The sequence below is a fragment of the Pygoscelis adeliae genome, unplaced genomic scaffold, assembly GCF_000699105.1.
Source record: "Pygoscelis adeliae isolate BGI_AS28 unplaced genomic scaffold, ASM69910v1 Scaffold317, whole genome shotgun sequence".
In the NCBI taxonomy this organism is placed as follows: domain Eukaryota; kingdom Metazoa; phylum Chordata; class Aves; order Sphenisciformes; family Spheniscidae; genus Pygoscelis; species Pygoscelis adeliae.
The window spans coordinates 1,028,762-1,046,674 of NW_008825155.1; the positions used below are offsets into that span (position 1 = coordinate 1,028,762).

Below are 17,913 nucleotides of genomic sequence, written 5' to 3' on the forward strand. Positions count from 1 at the left end.
ACAGCAAAGGCATAGGAGAGCTGGGGGAAAAGGAGGAAAAAGCTGTCAACTTCAGACCACCTGAAGAATCAGTGAGGACCAACAGTGAGACATTATGGCTTAATGCTGTCCTTCCCGCAGCTCTCTGCATACGTTCCCATTTCCCCAAAGGATGCTTTTGTGCCTTTCCTCTTGTCACTCAAACCACCCTCAGAAGGGAGCTCTCAACAGGAACGCGCTCTGGGCCAATCTGCAAGTCAGAGTGTGGCTGGTTTTTTCCCCTCTACATTCATCACACAGCTCTTTTCTGTGCCTGTTTAGGCTTGGAAGCAGAATCTGTCTCCTCTTACTTGTAATAGCTAAGGCAGGGTGATTAATCAGCTGTTTCTCCTTATGTGAAGACAGCTCTGATATAACCCATGCCTTCAAACCCACAGGCTTGGTGCCTCTAAATTCCTCTTCATATGCTTTTATGTAGCTTGGTTGTGTTGTGCTGGTGTATCTCTGCTCTGGATCAAACTTTTCACCTCCAAAGCTATGCCAGGTGTGGCTCTGGCAGGAAAGAGTCAGTGTGGGGCCATTGGTAGAAACCTGCATGTGGACAAGCCTTGCTTTTCTCTAGTTTTGCATACAGGAGCTTCATAATACTGACATAATGTGATAACCCTGAGGGCGAACTGAACTGGCAGGAATATCATGCTGACAGCGCAGAATGCCTCTGTCCCATGGGAACGCCTGTGTGACGGAGGCCAGGCAGAGCCGCTATGCGTCACTTGTGCTTACAGGCACAAGAACCGTCCAGGGCTGCCCTGCCCTGCCTGGTGCAAGCTGGCAGGGATGAGACCTGGAACGTGTTAGCAAGCTAAGTACTGTCTCCCTGTGGATTTGGGAAATCCCTCTGTGCTGTTTGATTCCCAGCAGAGGGGTAGAGAAGCCTTCCTAACTGAAGGTTAGAAGCAATATAATGAATTTCTGCCTTGATGCGCCTGGGGAGGTGAAGTGACGGATGAGTTGGGCTGTGAACAATGTGGTTTACTGATCCCGGTCCTGCCTAGCTCCACCCGCTGGGCCTGTATTGCGCTGTGTTGGATCCTGAATGTTAGACTGTCTGCAGAAAGGTGCCTAATTGGATTTCCAATGACATTACAAGTGTCGTGGCACTTCTGGAAAGCAGCACAATACAGACAGTAATTTAATCTTGGCTCCTTACACATGAATAAGTCTTTGCTGAGTTGAGACTGTTAATGGTTGTGGGTCTGTTGGTGGATTTGAAGATTGTTTCGCATCTAAAATCGACTCCTTTTCCTGCAGACCACCTAAGGTACTTTTAAGAACTTCATTGGGGTTTTAATCTTCATTCTTGTGCACAATTTTTAAACCAGTGCCACAGTCAGACATTTTACAAGGACTCAAATGCCTAAACATTGAGGGCTGTATATAAATATTTCACCTCAGCACCTCCTGCACCTCCGAGCAGATCAATAAAGCTAAGATACCCACCTTCGAGGCAGAAATTGCTGATCCTTTTATCCTCTGAAAGTTTGGATAAGCTGTGGTTTTAGCTAGACAGATTCATAATTACTTTAAAACTCAGTGTCTTTACTCAAAGGCAGCACCTCTGCAAACAATGACTGAAAAGCTTTGCTCTATAGAGTCCCTCAAGCCTCTGCAGCCAGAGGATTGCTTCTAGCAGCTGAGTCGTCCAAGATGACACTCCTAAATGTAACGTAACTAGAAAGTGAAGTTTCTTTTGAAGAACACCGTGACGTTAATTGATCCACAGCATGGGCTTGTTCAGATTTCTGTTTTGAGACCAGACTTGTCCAATAGATATGATAGGAATATCTGTTTGTTTGCCTCCTTCATCTTCTCTCAAGGCTCTGCTACAAAGTTGTGTGGATCATTTTGGGAGTAGCAGAGTAACACAACCCTGTTTCCTCACAGCTTGTTTCTTCAGGTCTAGGAAGGCGTGGGTACCAACTGCCTTTTACTGCACTGGGGACATTTAAAAGATCTCTTGTGTGCTTTCTCAGCATTATGAGAGTCTCCATCCTCTGTTGATCTGCCTGCTTGCCTCAGATTTGTCGGAGCTGAGTATTTCTGAGCTCTCTACAGATCTGTCAAATTTGGTTAAAGCTGTTTGATGGATTCAAAAGTTACTTGGCAGGAGATGAAGGGATAGACCCTCCTCTCCCCCCTTCCCCCATATGCATGCACACAATGACTGCATAGGAAACTGGCTAAAAATAGCCTACTTTATGTTGCCATAATGAATTCATCATTTTAGAAAAAGGCAGGACTGCCTGGTATTTTACTTGGAAGGGGTACAACAGCTCAAATGTTTGGTTGGAGCCAGTGAAACAATACCTTGAGAAGTCCTCTTCCCAAACAAACACAATCCAGACAAATACAAGACACATATCTGATACTGTGCCAGTGGCACTTGGGGACAGACCTGAGTTAGCTTTTAGACCTGCAAGCAAAGAACCATAACACAGAGTTGAGCAGAGAGAATGAAACCTGCTCAAGAAGTGGGCAAATCCTGAGCAGTATTCCATTCTGAGACCAGTGCTCCCAGCTTGGCTGCTAGTGGTACCTGACCAAATTAATGTTAGCGTGCCTGTAGGTCACCAGATCCTCTGAGGTTGCTCTTGCTTTTTTAGTAGGCAGACATTTCTGCCTACTTGAAATAAAGGAGATTTTGTCCTTGCTTGTGGATATTCCATGAGTGGTAAAAAGTTATTAGATAAATTATTAGCTGCAAATTATTCTCCTGGCTTTACTGTCCTGCCTCCCCCTCTGGATCACTTAACGCTTGAAAAGTGCTAATTTGTGTCAACACAAACGTCACCCTGATTTGCATAGTAGCAAAACAACATTGTGCAGAGCTGCAAACAGAAATACATTAATGTGTGGAATAAACAATTTTTCTAAAGTCTGCAGGTCTTTAGTATTAGCCACACATCAGAATTATGTACCTGATTACCATGAAGGGTGTGAGATACAGGGGTGTTTCATGTCAAATCCGTAAGACCTGCCCGATATAACAGTTACATATCCAGGCAGTGCATAAAAGGAGATATTTTTTTTCTTGTGCTTGTGGAAAAGGCTGCTTACTGCATTTGCAAGTGTTACCTGTCCAGTGAAGTCTGTCGCTGTGCTGGGGGACTAGGGCTGCAGACTGGACCTCATTCATGAGCTTTTCATGGCCTTTCTGAGTTTTCCCAAAAGTCAGCTACCACACAGGGGTAACTTGATTTCAATCTTAAATGTCATGGGGAAACTTGTGTAGAGAGAGGAGGACCAGGCTGTAGCAAGTACAGCAGCTCATCACACTGGAGAGACGTGCTACGCAGACATCTGTGCTAGTACATCCATCTGAATGCTGATGCGACTCAACTTGGGCTTATTGGCAGGACAGTCTTCCTGAGAGAGCTCCTAGTAGAGAGCAAGCAGCTGAAACAACCCCAGTCTGAAGGAACTGGTCTGAGAGAGGTGTGTACCCCTCACTCAGTGGGTTTGGAGAGGGTTGTTAATGATGGACTTCAGTGAACTCGGATGATTTGGGAATTTTGGGAAACTGAAAGAACTCTGAACTGTGTTTGAAAACCTTCATTAAAATGAAAATTTTCACAGTTAACACTATACCTGCCATTCTCGTGTTGTTTTGTTTGATCTATTTCCAAATTTCCAGCATTTAAAATGCTGTTTTGAAGTTTTCAAATGAGTGGCAGTCAATGCCCAATGTCACGGCAACTTTACGGGGCTAGATTGGAGGCCCTAACACAGAATAATAGACAGTTACTGTGACTTCTGAGTTTATGGCTTAGAGACACAGATGTAAACCGGCAAAGTCTTTAAGTGTTACAAGGAGACCTTATGGGAGCCTTTTAATGACCAAAAGAGGAGTTTGATTGGACAATAAGGGAGAAGATGGTAAACGTTACTTGTTGTTCTTGCCCCAAAAGAGAAATTGTAAATGCCTAAGACCTCCTCCCATAATTATTGAGTCAGCTTCTGCCATCTAAAACATTTAAACAACATACGGGTATCGAAAGCAAAAATGCCCAGGTCTTCAAGGTCTGATCATCTACTAAACTAGGGCAGAGGAGATACTCACTCTGCTATGCATTAGTTGTTTTAATCTTGCACTCACCCTCCCACATAGGCCTGACAGCATCAGAAGCCAAGAGCTAGTGGAGGTTTTCTGGCATGTGACAGACTTGATTTGCTTTGTATAACTTTCCCATATTCAGCTATTTATTCTCAACGTGCTGAAAAAATGTCAAAGTACACCACCACAAACTCATCTCTCTTCTCAGGGATTATTTTAAAGTGGTAATAAAAACTGAGATGAGAGATGCCTCTAGCTGGAATAGGGAGTGCTGCTTTTTAAATCTAAGTAAAAACCAGCCTCTTTTTTTTGTGAAGTTTCTCTTGGGAGTTTTGATTTTAAAAGAAATCGAAGTTGAAGGGGAGAGAGACCTGGAACATGACATAGAGCAATTAACCATGGAGCAGCGGGAGGGAATGGCTGGTATGCACACCATTTCCAGGTCCACGACGCAGAGCATTCAGTGCACAAACCCTATACTGTGCTGGTGGGGTACAATCACTAATAAAAGGCAGTGCCATTTTTTTTTTATAAATACAGTTGCAAGTGAAAGGCAATTGCATATTGATGAGACTGAGAAGACAAGACCGAGGTTTACTCTCACGTGCTCGTTAGCCAAGCTTGGGATGATCTGTCCCTTTGCTCGAGGAGTGAAGGACCTCCCAGAACAGTGGCTTTACGCACCAACCAAGCATAAACAGATAGCCATGTCTAAGTGCACTAGCTAAGTCTCCAGCCATACAGCACACATTTAAAGTTTGAGCTGCAGGGTGGTTGTTACCTCAGGAGCTTTTGTCCATCTCTAGGAATATTGTCTACAGGTGTGGGAAGCACATTTCTGGACTGCAGTGTAGCCATAATTGTATGCCAAAACTCTAGGCTGCTAGACTTTTGATGAAAGCCAGCACATTGGAATCAGGGCTTTAAGAAAGCCTGGAAGTAAGGAAAACACAAGAATTTGAATCTCTGAAGAAAGAATCCAGATCAAAGCCTGGAGGAAAACTGTTTTACTACTAGAAGAGGTAGCCAAAAACAATCTCTAGTGGCTGGGGCTGGCCTCTCTCTGTCTCTGCACCTGCCTACTCTATGGCAGATAATACTGTAATAATGACCACGGCATGGCATGGCTAATTGCCCTTCTGAAAAAAGATTTTATATTGATGTTACCCCTTCTGTTACGTGGCAACACAGAAGCAGTAAAAAATGCTCCAGGAATCAACAGTGCAGTGGAGAAAATGTTGCTGAGCTTGTCAGACTGAGCTTTAAAGCATGGTGGGTTTATTTTGGGGGGTTTATTTATTTATCTTAAATAACAAAGTTGCACTCAAGCAACCAGGACTGATGATGATCCTGGGCCACAGCACTCACAAGTTCCATTTACTGCAGTGTGTGGTCGACCCTGGGAAATCGTAACTCCTGGCTAGGTAGACTTGTGCTGCAACTCTTAAGCCAGCTGCTTCTCAGACCTGTTCAACGCTGACTCAGCCCCAGCGATCACTGGAAGGCAGAGTTATTAATTATTAAAGGTGTGCAGAGTATTCTGTGGGGCTGGAAGACATGTCACCAAGGAAACAGTGGTGGGTTTATTATATGAATTCATACCTAGCTTTGGATTTCCTTCCAGAGCCGGAGCACATTAGAATATTAACAAGGAGGTGCCATTCCCTTAAACCAGGGAAAGGGGTTAAGCAGGAGGCTAAGTGGTGGTGCGTGGCTGCTGGAACTTGGCTGTGGATACCTGTAAAACAAGCAGGTAAAGAGGATTCCTCTAGCTGAACTGGAAATTTGGTGGATTTCTGGTTCAGCCAGTAAGGGCAACATCTACCAGCAATATTTAGGGCTTGCCACAAAAGGGTGGTTTTTGAGCGGAGATATCCAGAATAATTATTTTGAATTCCTGTGGATTCATATTCTCAGGAATTCTGACACCCCTGGCATTATTCTGGAATAGCTATTCCACTTTATGTTCACATTGCACTTATTCTGGAACAATTTGTACAGTCAGAAATCACAGGGATTCTTGCTATTGAGCTCACTGTGCTAGGATTGCACTGAACATATCCCCACTCCATCCTTCTGCTCTCTAGAAACATTTTGGGGGGAACTAGGAACAAAACAGACTTCACACTTCTTTAGATTTTGTATAAGACTTCCTTTATTATAAATAAAGCTGCATGAGAAGATCTATACAAATTCAACAGTGTCCTGCTATAAAAGCAGCGGTTTGAGTACAGCATTGTCAATCAAGGAAGACCTTAGTTTGGACAGTTGTGGTGTTATTGCCCATCTCAGCTGCATTGCCAAGGTTGGTCTTCATACTACAGTTTTGCTTCTGAGCTAATATATTACACCCCCCAATCCTAAAAAAAAAAGACAAGTAATAAATAAAGCTATTTACTACGTAGGATCCTGTGAGAACTAACCCCTCAATGACCAGCAGCTAAGCTGTTACAAGTGGGTAAAGTCTCATTTCTTCACCACAGAGAAAACGTTGCAAAGGCTTTGCATTAAAACCGTCTGGTGAACAAGCACCAAATCCTGCTGCTTGAATGCTGGATAAAGTTTTGGATCTCTCTGCTGAAATACATCTTTATACCCCCATAAGACCTGTATACAGAGCAAGCTGGAGAGAGAGAAGCCATATTCTATGGTTGCCACATACCCCAACAGCTCCCCTCAGAAGACATTCAGCTCCTGCAAAACAGTAACAACCTTAGACCAAGACATTTCCTAAAGGCAAATGGCTCCTGAGGCTATGTTGTAGATGAGTGGCTGCTATCAAGCCACCACTAATTCCATTGCTTTGACAGAGCCTATAATAAAATATTAAAACCACAAGTTGAGGGTGGAGGCAGTGGTTGGAAACCAGCGGAAGGCAGCAGGAGTTCATCTGTTAGATTCACTTGGTTAGCAAAGAGCAAGAACAGCACTGAGACACAAGAAAGAGGTCCGGGACAGGCAGTTTACCCTTCCTTAGGATCTCTCACAGAGATACAGGCATGTTTGCTGTTGCTCTCAACAAAGAGATGTTGTATGTTTGTTACTCGTGTCATATGCTGTTTGGTTTTAAAAGAACGTTATTCACTTTAAACCACAAACCCCCACTTCCACCCCCACCCTTTAAAGCTGCTTCCTATGAATGCCCAGCCAGACTTCAATCAAAGCAGAACTGAACATGGGCGGCACTAAAAAGTCTTAGGACATTTTTACTGGCTGACAGCTGATGGAGCTGAACTGTCTTATAAACCTTTTTTATGAAATGTGAGTGTGGCCTTTTACTGATAGGGCTAGTAGTTGGTGGGCAAGATTTAATACAGGAGAGACAAGGTAGTCCAAGGAATGTGCCTCACATGATGGCCTCCTTGTACCGCTGCAGAGGTCTGATCCAGAGAAACACTGTGTACCCACACCTCCTCTGATGGGACACGTATATACCTCTGGTATATATACTGGTATATGGCTTGCAAAGAAGATCTCTACCCTCAGGCTTACTGGAGCACAGCTTACAATCACAGAGCACTTCTCCCCCCGGACGGGTATGAGCGGGTTCCCTCACAGCCTAAATGCACAGAACAGACCTCTTAAAAGGTTCTCAGTGCAAAACGAGCATATTGCATGTAGGAAAATTAAGCCAAGCAATGTGCTTTCAGGGGAATCAAATCCAGAAATTCCTTGGTTCAGCTCCAGCTTGGGTTCAACTAAACCTCATGGGAACACTTCAGGGTCAGTTTGGGCTTAAGAGAGAACAGGTGCACAAATACAGAAAATGAAGAACAAAAGATTCAATCCACTTATCAGTTTAGGTTCCCTTTGAGTCTGAGCAGCAGTGCTCGGAGCTGTGTAAAGACGAGTTTAGGCATGTTTACAAGCCTGTGGGACTGGCGTTACAAAGCTTTGTTCTGACATTTTAACAGGGGAGTTACCTTATTCTGTTCAACAGCCTTTTCTTCTCATCCTCCCCCTGCTCAATGTACAAAAGTTATTTTTCAACCCTGAATGTCATTTCCTGAGAGACCTGGGTCACAAATTTGTTTCTGTTCTTTGGACAGGCTAAATTTAGACTCCTGACAGGAAACAGCAGAGAAATTTTTATTTCTCTCTGGTTGGGCTGGGAACACATTTAGAAGCAACTCTGACCACAACTGCTTCAGCACGACCTGCCTGCCGACAGCCCATGCAAAGCTGGATCTGCTACAGGCAGTGTGCAGTAAACCTGGGCAGGTAAAAATGGCAAATTGCTTGGGTTTGCAAACAACTTACACAGCTTCCAATGTAGCCTCCAGGCTCCAGTGTTCACCCACCCTCCCTGTACCTCTGCTTGTCACTACCTGCTTGTCGTGTCCCCTGAGATTGCTCCTGCCCTCTTTTCTACTGGGGAAGGCTTGCTTGGTTGTACTAATGAAAGCCAGGGGCTTACAGCACTCATTAGCGTTAGCAATTAGTCCTGCCCTGTTGCTCTGCCGGCCCTGGCAGTCTCCCAGGCACTCATCGCCAAGGGTGCTGAAGCAAGCACTGATGATCCAAGACTCTTTCCTACTGGCAAGGAGGAAAAGAGCCACCAGCCTCTTCTCTCCCATTTTGCTTCCTACCCCTTACTTTCTGCTCAGAAACATTACTTAACCACCCTATAGCTATGATGATAAAAGCCAAGGGGAGCAGCAATTTGAGCGAAGAGTTCCCTGTCCCCACCTGTGCTTTCTTATAAACTAGGTGTGGAAACGGGAGTTACAGCTTTCTCTGCCTTTGTGCATGAAATGTCCCTCACTGGTGGAGGGACAGACAAAAGCAGACATCAAGGAAGCGGTGAAGCGGTTTTTACCAGGAAAAGGGAAGAGAGGACACGTCTATAGAGAGTTTGCTTACCAGGCTGGATAATAAGCCTCATGCTGTATGCTGTTCCCAGTAGTGATACAGGACTAAATCTTCTCTCTGATGCATGTGATAGAGAGGATTGATAAAAAGGGACCTGTGGAGTCATGGTAATATCATCCCTGATGGGTCTCACCACCCAGAACAACTATCCTCTTGTAAACAGGATTCAGAGAAGCCCTAGTGTAAAACACTGCAGGAAATCCTAGTGTAAGAAAATGGTAGAAAAGGCCCCTTAGCACTGGAGGCCAGGCCTCTGGGACCAGCACAAAGCACATCTGCACTGAGGCCCTGGCTTGGATCCTGCACGAAGCACACGAAGGAGGGTGAGGAGCTACTGAGCCCTCTCCTCCAGCAACGCCACCTCGCCAGGGCTGGGCAGCCCACTGGCACAGCACTAACATGCTGCTTCCTGAGGGAGTTCAGGCATCTCCATTTCTGCATTGTGTTTTTTAGCACATGCCTCGAGATTCCCACCTGGCTTGAAAGCCTGCAGAAGCTGTCATTTTCCCATCATGCTCCCGGCTCAGCAAATTACGGTCTGCTAGCAGCAGTTCCTCAGAACCTCATCAAAGCAGCAGTCTTTAAAAGGATTGAGGACGACCTATATGGAGGCAAAAAGGTAGCTTTTGCCTGGGTATCTGGAGCAGAAGGGATGCGACACAGACCACAAGGCAGCTGCAGACAGCGCTGCCAAGCTCTGCTACATGTGCACCTCTTTCATCCTCTCCTCCTAACTCAGAGCCATCCTGCTGGCCTTGGCCTCATTAAAACCATGCTGGGAGAGTCACATTCTCATTTGGAGGGTGATTGTTCCCTCCTGCTACCAGAGTGCTGAGATTGGCTTCATTACAGGATAATTTTGAAGAACTGCTTCTTTTATGAAAGCAAAACCTGTAGCAGTCCTTTCTCTCTTGGCTGTTCTCAGCCTTGCTGCCCCAAGGTAAGGAAAACAAACAAATAAACCAAAACAACAGAACCCAATAACGGTGTTTCTCTTTTATCTAAGGTAAAAAAGGTTCCTGTCCATTTATCTATGGAAAATAGCCAGGAATATAACCCACTAGCCATGTTACCATGAAGAAAATGGAAGAACACTCGAACGAAATGGTCTGAAGACAAAGACCCTACTGCCTGCTCTGCTACATCCTCCCCAAGGAGAAGAAATGTGCAGGGTGCAAGGGTGTTTTTGAAGGACAGGACAAGCCATTTAAAGTACTGCTGCAAGTCCTATCAAGAAGGCTGTTTTTATAACTACAGTTACCTTTCAATTAAAGAGCTGTGGTTGATCTAAGGATCTCCATCCGGTCCAGGTCTTGTGCATGACCCTCCTCCTCACATCAGCACCCAGTCTTATGTTGCGCTCCCCATTGTTCCTGCTGTCTGCAAGCAGACAGGCTCCTGCGATCCCAAAATCCTGTCTCTGATTACTCCACCCTTTTCTTATCTCCCCCTTCCAAAGGAAATGAAGTATTTGGCCACCACCACCATTTGCATTGCAGGCATCTGAATAAATTAGTCATATTTGTTGCTCACCACCACTGTAGCGTGACTGAGGCACAATAGAAAAATATATTCTTAGCTGCATAAAACCCAGCCAGCACACCACTGGAGCAGAAACTTACTTTTATACCACGTCTTCCAGTTTCTCCCTATCCTCCCCCCATCCCCTCTCCCCTACTGCAGAAACCATGGCCCAGGACCGGTTCAGCTGCAGACAAGAAGCTGTACTGGCGAAGTCGGTTGTCTCCAGGAGGCTTCAGAAAGCTGCCCTCTGGACTTGTGCTTAGAGGAACAAGTGTTTTCCTGCTGGCTTTGGTTAAAGGGAATCCTTATGGATCCCATTGGTGTGTGCAAGGGGAATGTGCACCGTGTACTCATTTATCAGTGCAGACATGTTCCTGAGCATCTCATGGAACGTGTCCACCGTCTTCCTGTAAACATCCCTGCGTAGCACAAAGGGACGGAAAAGGTTGAGAGGCTCAGCCCTCTGGAATATGATGGGGAAGCCCAGCTCTGCTGGTACCTTCCCATTGCCAATGAAGAAGTGGTAGAGCTTCTTCTCATGCAAACATTTCTCCAGGAATTTCAGCAAGTCCTGTAGACGGGCCTCCAACTTCTCTGGGGCCCAGTCCTGACTGGGACGTGCCTGCAGGAGATGCAGCATCACTGTTTTCAGGTGGTAGTTGGTGAGCCCGCTTGGACCTGTGAGGCTGCACTGCTTCCCATGGAGGAAGGAGAGGATCTGAAGGCAGCTGACATGGCAGGCGTTAGCAGGCAGCGTTTTGGAGACCAGCTGGATGAACCTCCTCTCATACACTGCAAAGGTGAGAAACCAGTGAGTGCTGGAGGGGAGGTCTGCTGCCAGGCCCCTCCGAGGGAAATGAGAGATGAAGTAAACGTCAGAGTTCTCATACTGCACCACCGGGGTGAGGTTGAAGGCAATTGATTTCCCTGACCTAAATTTTATCTTCAGGGCTCCTGGCGAGTCCAGGAGGCTGAAGGAAAGGTCGAATTCGTACTTGTGGGAGATTCTGTTCCAGGCCTTGGTGACCGCGATCTGAAACCACTTCATGACTTGGTCGGCATCCAGATATTGAGTATTTTTGAAGCACAGGAGGTCTTCCATCTCACTGCTGGGCCTGGTAGTATTGGCTTTGCTATGGAGGAGGCACAGCATATCTTCCCCTAGTTTAGTCTTGTCACAGATGCAACCTGTCACATCCTCATCTGCCCTGCATACCTTGATAGTGCCATAACCTTGTTCATCGGGGGGAAAACAGTCGCCAGAGCACCAGGTCTGGGACCGGAAACAGTATGGCTCTGGGGGGGCAAAAGGCACTATCAGATCACAGACAAAAGGTTTACGCACTCTCCAATTCTCATACATGCTCCCCACACCCATGCAGTCCTCCACTTCCATGTCAGCATCCCGGTTACAAACACTCCTCAAGGCCTCCAGCAGGTCATCTGCAAAGCCTTCCACCATCTCCCGCATCCTGGCCATGTCTCCAGTGGTACCCAGGATACGCTTCTCATAGAAGCTGGCCAAGACAGCCTTGTCAGGGAAGGCCACTCCTTTAAATGCTTTCCCCAGGACAGCCATGTCATCCTCTTCTCCTCCTGTGTCCTGCCAATTCCCTTCCTGGAAATCCTGCCTCCAGAGCTCGATCAGCAGAAAGATGACCATGGAAAGGGCAGTCCACATATCCCATCGGACCTTTTCCTCTTTGCTTTCCTCCACTACCTCTGCAGCCTTCTCCAGAGCCTTCTGTGTGGCTTCCTGGTCTGCTATTTCCTGCTCCAAGCGCAACTGCTCCAGCCGAAGGCTCTCCTCCCGCTCCTTCATCTTCTGGATGATTTCTTCCGTGTTCTCGGGGACAGTGCCATTCTCTTTAGGGAAGAGGAGCGGGTGGTTGACAATAGCTGTAATCACCACTAGGCACACGCGGAAGATTCCCACGGGCATGGCAGTTCCTTCCCTGGAAGAGAAAGAAAGGCAGAATGACCCATAATTCGGAGTATGTTCCCTCAAGAAGAAAAATGAAAGAAACTCCCCATTTGAATAAAAGCTTTGGCATCCTTTCTAGCCCTGAAAAAACTGCTAGAGTCTAGAAGCTCCTAAGCGCGTGCCTGTTCCTGCAAGTTATCAACCAAGCTTCCTAAAGAGACTTTATCAGCAGACAGTGAGGATGAAAGTGTCCTCTTATCAAATTAACTTAGAACAACAGAACTGTGAAGGCGCTTGCTACTGTCAACCCACTGTGATGCTGTTGGGGCAGTGTGGGAGGGCATGCCCTTCCTTCCTCCTTTAAAGTTCTCAGGAGAGAAAGGCAAAGAAGCAGGCAGGACTTCCCCAGATGTAAAAAAGCAGGGCTGGAGGTGACCACTGCTTTCCCTCAACAGAAGGCTAATGTCGCACATGTGGCAATGGCATAGGCAGGGCTGTTCTGGCCACCTTCCGTGTAAAGCATGTCTGGGGACCCACACAGCCTGCTTGGATCAGAGCAATCTTCACTGCCAGTGCTGGTTATGTGCACCTGGGTGGGAACAAGCATGCATGGTTTCGTGCTTCTAAGCAGGCACTAGAGGCAAAGCTCTTCCTGCCTGTCAGCACCATCAGGATCAGGCAGTGGCAAACCCTCCCGGCCCCCAGGATGCCTAATGACTGTGGTCCCTGGAAAAAGGGCAGAGACAGAAAGATTGCTAAACTGGAAAGGGTTTCCTTTAACCCAGTGGTTTTAAAAGCATCGGGTTGTTTATTTTTGGTGCTTACTTCACTATTAATCTGTGGAAGACACTAGTAAACACCATGGCTTTGATCTAAGCCATCTTCCCCAAGCACCCCCTTAACAGCTGTGCTTGCAGCTGCTCACTCCTTTTTGAAGTAACCTTAAGCGTGGCTGTGACGACACACCCCGGGTCTTGGTGTCACTGCGCTTGCCGCAGGCAACCGTGTGCCAGCAACAGTCCCACATGTAACCCCTTGCACAGGCCCTTGGCATGACCGAGACTGCTATGGTGTTTTGGAGTTGCTTTGTATGGTTACTGGCTCTGCTGCTCGGACCTCACACTTAATAAAGCTTTCCATGCCATGGGGCTCATGATGAAAGAATTTAATTCCCAGCTTTCTGGGACACGGTCCCACTGCTGGGACATCTGACGAGGCCTCCCAGAGATCTGGGCCAGAGGGTGCCCAGGCTAAAGCCTGGGCTGTTTCGTCCCAGGTGGCATTTCTGTTTCTGGAGGGCTAGCATCGCTATCAAGATCCCAAGCACCTGCTCAGGGCAGGACAATCTGTGGTTGTCACCACAGCTGGTATGTGGCAAGCTCACCAGTCCCTCTTTCTAGCAACATTACCCCTCAGTCCTAGCACAGGGAGATCAGAAGGACAAGACGGACAAGAAGGGGTATTTCTTCTTCCAGCTGGAACATTTTAATGCAGCTCCTTTAATGCCTCAAAAGTGTGTTTGAGAGAAGAGGGTTTCTGTTACAAAGTCTATCCATAAAATACCTAATCAATCAAACCAGAAAGAGTAATCTCATTCCTAACAAACCAATTCAACCTGCTGCAGAAATGAGGCTCTTTCACAGAGAGCCAAGAGATCGTGAGGCACCATGTGTGCACCGGGAGCTGAGGGCTGTAATTTTCTCCTCCTGCAATAGCTCCTTCCTGGCCTGAACCCAGCATGTTTTGGTACCACAGCAACCCTGCTGTCCCAGCGTCTGGGCAAGGAGGAGAAAATCTCTGGCAATCAAATTTATGCCTCCACGGGGCATGACATAAAGATAGATCCATCCCAGTGGGCCTTGTTATCATTACTGCACAACAAACTCCTAGCTTTCGATTGCAGGAACCTAGATTTCCTCGATGTGAGCACTTACTGTACATGGGAACTGTATCCTTCAGCATGCAATTATCTTTGCTTACAAGAGGGCTGGGACTGGAATAATAAGGGAAGGGAACAGGATTGAGATGCATTGTCCAAGCAGCAAGAAAATTCACGTGGTGCTCAGGATAACGCTACGTGCCCCTCCCTCTGTAACATTTACTAACTACCCTTTTTTTAGATCCCATGTACATGCATAGATGCATGTCCTTATACAGACATTGCTCTGGAGATGGTTTGCTGGCCTTTCTTGTCCTTTTTACATTTACATTAACTCTCTTTTACATTTACATTAACTCTCTAATTCATCAGGCAATTAATTAAAGCTGAATTAATGCCCAAAGCTGGGTGTTCCAGTTATTCTGTGAGCTCCATGCCTGGCCACATTTTAAAAATAAACTGGGGTCACCCTGCATTGCAAAGGGCTTTATCAGTTTGCCGGGGCAGGGCAGGAAGCGCTGGTGAGTTCCTTTCCTTAGTCTACGCTCTTGTAGACCACGTGTGCTTTCCAAGCTTAAAAATAACATGGCCAAGGGCCAGGTGCCTCCTCTTGCAGTCTTGGCCAGGACGACATTGCTGCTCTGCCCTGCTAGACCTCTGTCCCTGCGGATGAGATGTTTTGCTGTTACCGGATTACTTCTTAGATGCATAAGGCTGAAAGAAGTCAGCTTCCTTAGGATCTTCTTGTACCCTTCAAGACTATCCCGTGCCCAGCTGCCCATGGGCACACCACTTCCAGAGGTTACCTGTCCTAAAGCCCTGCTAGCAGAAGGGGTTAGGCCAGGCATCCGCAAGTCCATCACTGGCCAGATCAGCTGAAGTCATTCTAAGTTACACTGATAGTCTAGGCTACCCCAGCTGATTTTGCAGGAGTAAGTTAGGAACCACGCGCACAACCTTTTCCCCCAGCAAACTCTACAAGCATCAACCTCTGGAAGACAGTCAGGATGAAAGCTGGAAGTGATAACATCTTCAGGTCACATGAATTTGCAAGAGGCATGTCTGTTTTCAGCCTGAACAGAGGAAGTTTTCCTGGTCAAAACTGCCCTTTTGCTACTGTAGCTATTCGCACCAGAAAATGAAGCCAAACTTTAACCCCAATTAAGGCTTAAGGTTAATCATGCTCAGTGACCAAGGTCGGCAGAGCCTGGCCTTGACAGCAGCAAGGGTGGTACAGGCAGAGCATTCCCACACCTCATCAGGCACAGCTTTCCTGGCTAATATGGAAAGACTAAATAACACAGGTGAAACCAGTAGCACTGCCTGCTAGGGCGGTCCAGCCTTCCCCATAACAAAGGCCGCTCTTTTTCCTTGCTTTTAACTTCAGCCCAAGCAATTTAAGTCTAATAAAAATATTTATGCCTGCTCTGGCTGAGACAGCTTTTGTGTGGGGAAGAGGGAGAGAGTCCAAATGTTTCCAAGCTGGAGACTAAGAAAGAGAAACATCATTATTTCATCTATGCATCCAATTTAGCAACATTTCAAGCATAAGGAAGAAAAAAGGTATTAATGAGTTTTTAAACAGCAAGTTCCCAAAGTCATCTTTGACCTTTTCCAGATGTCTGTCCCTGCCAGTTTTTTCCCATTCAAAACACAGGCAATGCCTAGGCTTGGTAACAGGCTTACATCTAACTGCCTTCTGCTGACCCTCTTGCAGCAGTCCCAGGGCTCCAAAGACCCCACTGAGGGAGGGCACTGTGGTCCTTACCGCATCACAGGCAGGCCGTGTCTGTGAGCAGCCGAGCCTGCCCTTGCCCTGCTCCCCAGGCTGGGGTGTCCCTGGGGTGAGAGAGCAGAGACCCCACCTCTTGTGCTCCCACATGCACAAAGCAGGGAAGGGAGCAGCGAGGCTGAGGAAAGCCGCTCAGGGAAGGGAGGAGGGCTGGGAGCAAGCAGGTACATGGAGCCCCAACGTCCCTATGCAAAGCTCCATCTCTGCTCACTGCCCAGCATGTGATGCTGCTTGTTCAAACCCGACCCTAGCACCAGAATTAGTTTCCTTCTGGGCTTTTCTGTGGCACTCTGCTTCAGTGACTGGGTGCTTCACCAATTTTAAGGTTAACGACTGCTCTGAACAACCCTGGGAAGTGAGGGGGCAGGCACCATCCCAATCTCCAGCTGCAGAGCGAGGGCTCAGAGAGATAAAAGCAGCAGATCGTTTGCTGCACAATTAGAAACAACGATCAGCTGCATCCTGCAGCACTTGGTATGTTCAAAGGCTTCACCAAGAGCACCTATAGCCCTCTACCCTCAGCTCCCAGGCAAGTTAGGCCTCATCCTTCAAGTCTGAAGCAGCGTCCCTGGCTGGAGGATCCCGATCAGCCCCACAGCAGGTCCTGGATGATGCGGGGAGCCCCAAGAGGGGAAGGGGAAAGATGACACTGCTATCATGCAGTTCAGGTTGGTGCCATGAAGCCACATGCAGAAGGAGGGCAGCTTTCACACTCAGCTGATTTGAAAGCCCTTTGCTGCACAGTTCAGTAATGTTTGGTTCACCTGCTTGCCTGGAGCATGGTTACAGTTAGCATATTGCAAGGAAAGGGAAGCAGCACATGAAGCTCACAGGCGCATAAAGCCATCACACAGCCAGGCAGTGGCTTGCCTAAGGTCAAGTGATGGCTGGAAAGCACCCTCTGCATGGGGATTTTGAGAGCTGCCTGAAATCCTCTTGCACACACATCATAAAAACCAAGGGGTGAGTCTGCCCAGCAAGTCTTGCCCCAAAACTGCCACTGGAAAAGACTCTTCTCCTTTGGCCACATTTGGGCAGCACCAGCCACACCAAAGGCTGGAGCTCAGAAAATGGTCCCTCAGGTGAGACCTGACTCGTCAGCCATGCTCAGCCCCTTGGCATTGGAGCAAAGGCAGAGTCAGAGCTCCTCACCAGCACAAATTAAGCCCCTTAAGCTGAAAAACTGGTGCTGAGCTCTGCAAACCAGCACTTGCTGTGCCTGCAAATCTGCAGTAACTGTCTCCATATCATCTGCGCTACCTGGGTCCCTGCACAAGTGGCCTGGAAGGAAAATCATCTGCAGAGATGTGGTGGTTTTGGCTGGGATAGAGTTAATTTTCTTCATAGTAGCTAGTATGGGGCTATGTTTTGGATTTGTGCTGGAAACAGTGCTGCTAATATAGAGATGTTTTCATTACTGCTGAGCAGTGCTTGCACTAAGTCAAGGCCTTGCCTGCTTCTCACACCGCCCCACCAGCGAGTAGGCTGGGGGTGCACAGGAAGTTGGGAGGGGACACAGCTGGGACAGCTGACCCCAACTGACCAAAGGGATATTCCATACTGTATGACGTCATGCTCAGCATATAAAGCCGGGGGAAGAAGGAAGGGAGGGACGTTTGGAGTTGCGGTGTTTTGTCTTCCCAAGTAACCGTTACGTGTGATGGAGATGGCTGAACACCTGCCTGCCCATGGGACGTAGTGAATGAATTCCTTGTTTTGCTTTGCTTGCGTGCGCGGCTTTTGCTTTACCTATTAAACTGTCTTTATCTCAACCCACGAGTTTTCTCACTTTTACTCTTCTGATTCTCTCCCCCATCCCACCAGGGGGG

General features: G+C 47.2%; 1 protein-coding gene across 1 annotated transcript; it reads right to left on the bottom strand.

Moving 5' to 3' along the window:
- Positions 1-10,704: 10,704 nt before the first annotated feature.
- On the bottom strand, positions 10,705-12,431 carry ITPRIP (inositol 1,4,5-trisphosphate receptor interacting protein). Its single transcript, XM_009328445.1, has one exon. The coding sequence runs from the start codon at positions 12,429-12,431 to the stop codon at positions 10,782-10,784; it is 1,650 nt and encodes a 549-aa protein (XP_009326720.1). The 3' UTR covers positions 10,705-10,781.
- Positions 12,432-17,913: the final 5,482 nt, after the last annotated feature.

Bases quoted from the DNA above. Each gene is read 5' to 3' on its own strand.
- ITPRIP (XM_009328445.1), bottom strand. From the start codon at position 12,431: ATGCCCGTGGGAATCTTCCGCGTGTGCCTAGTGGTGATTACAGCTATT.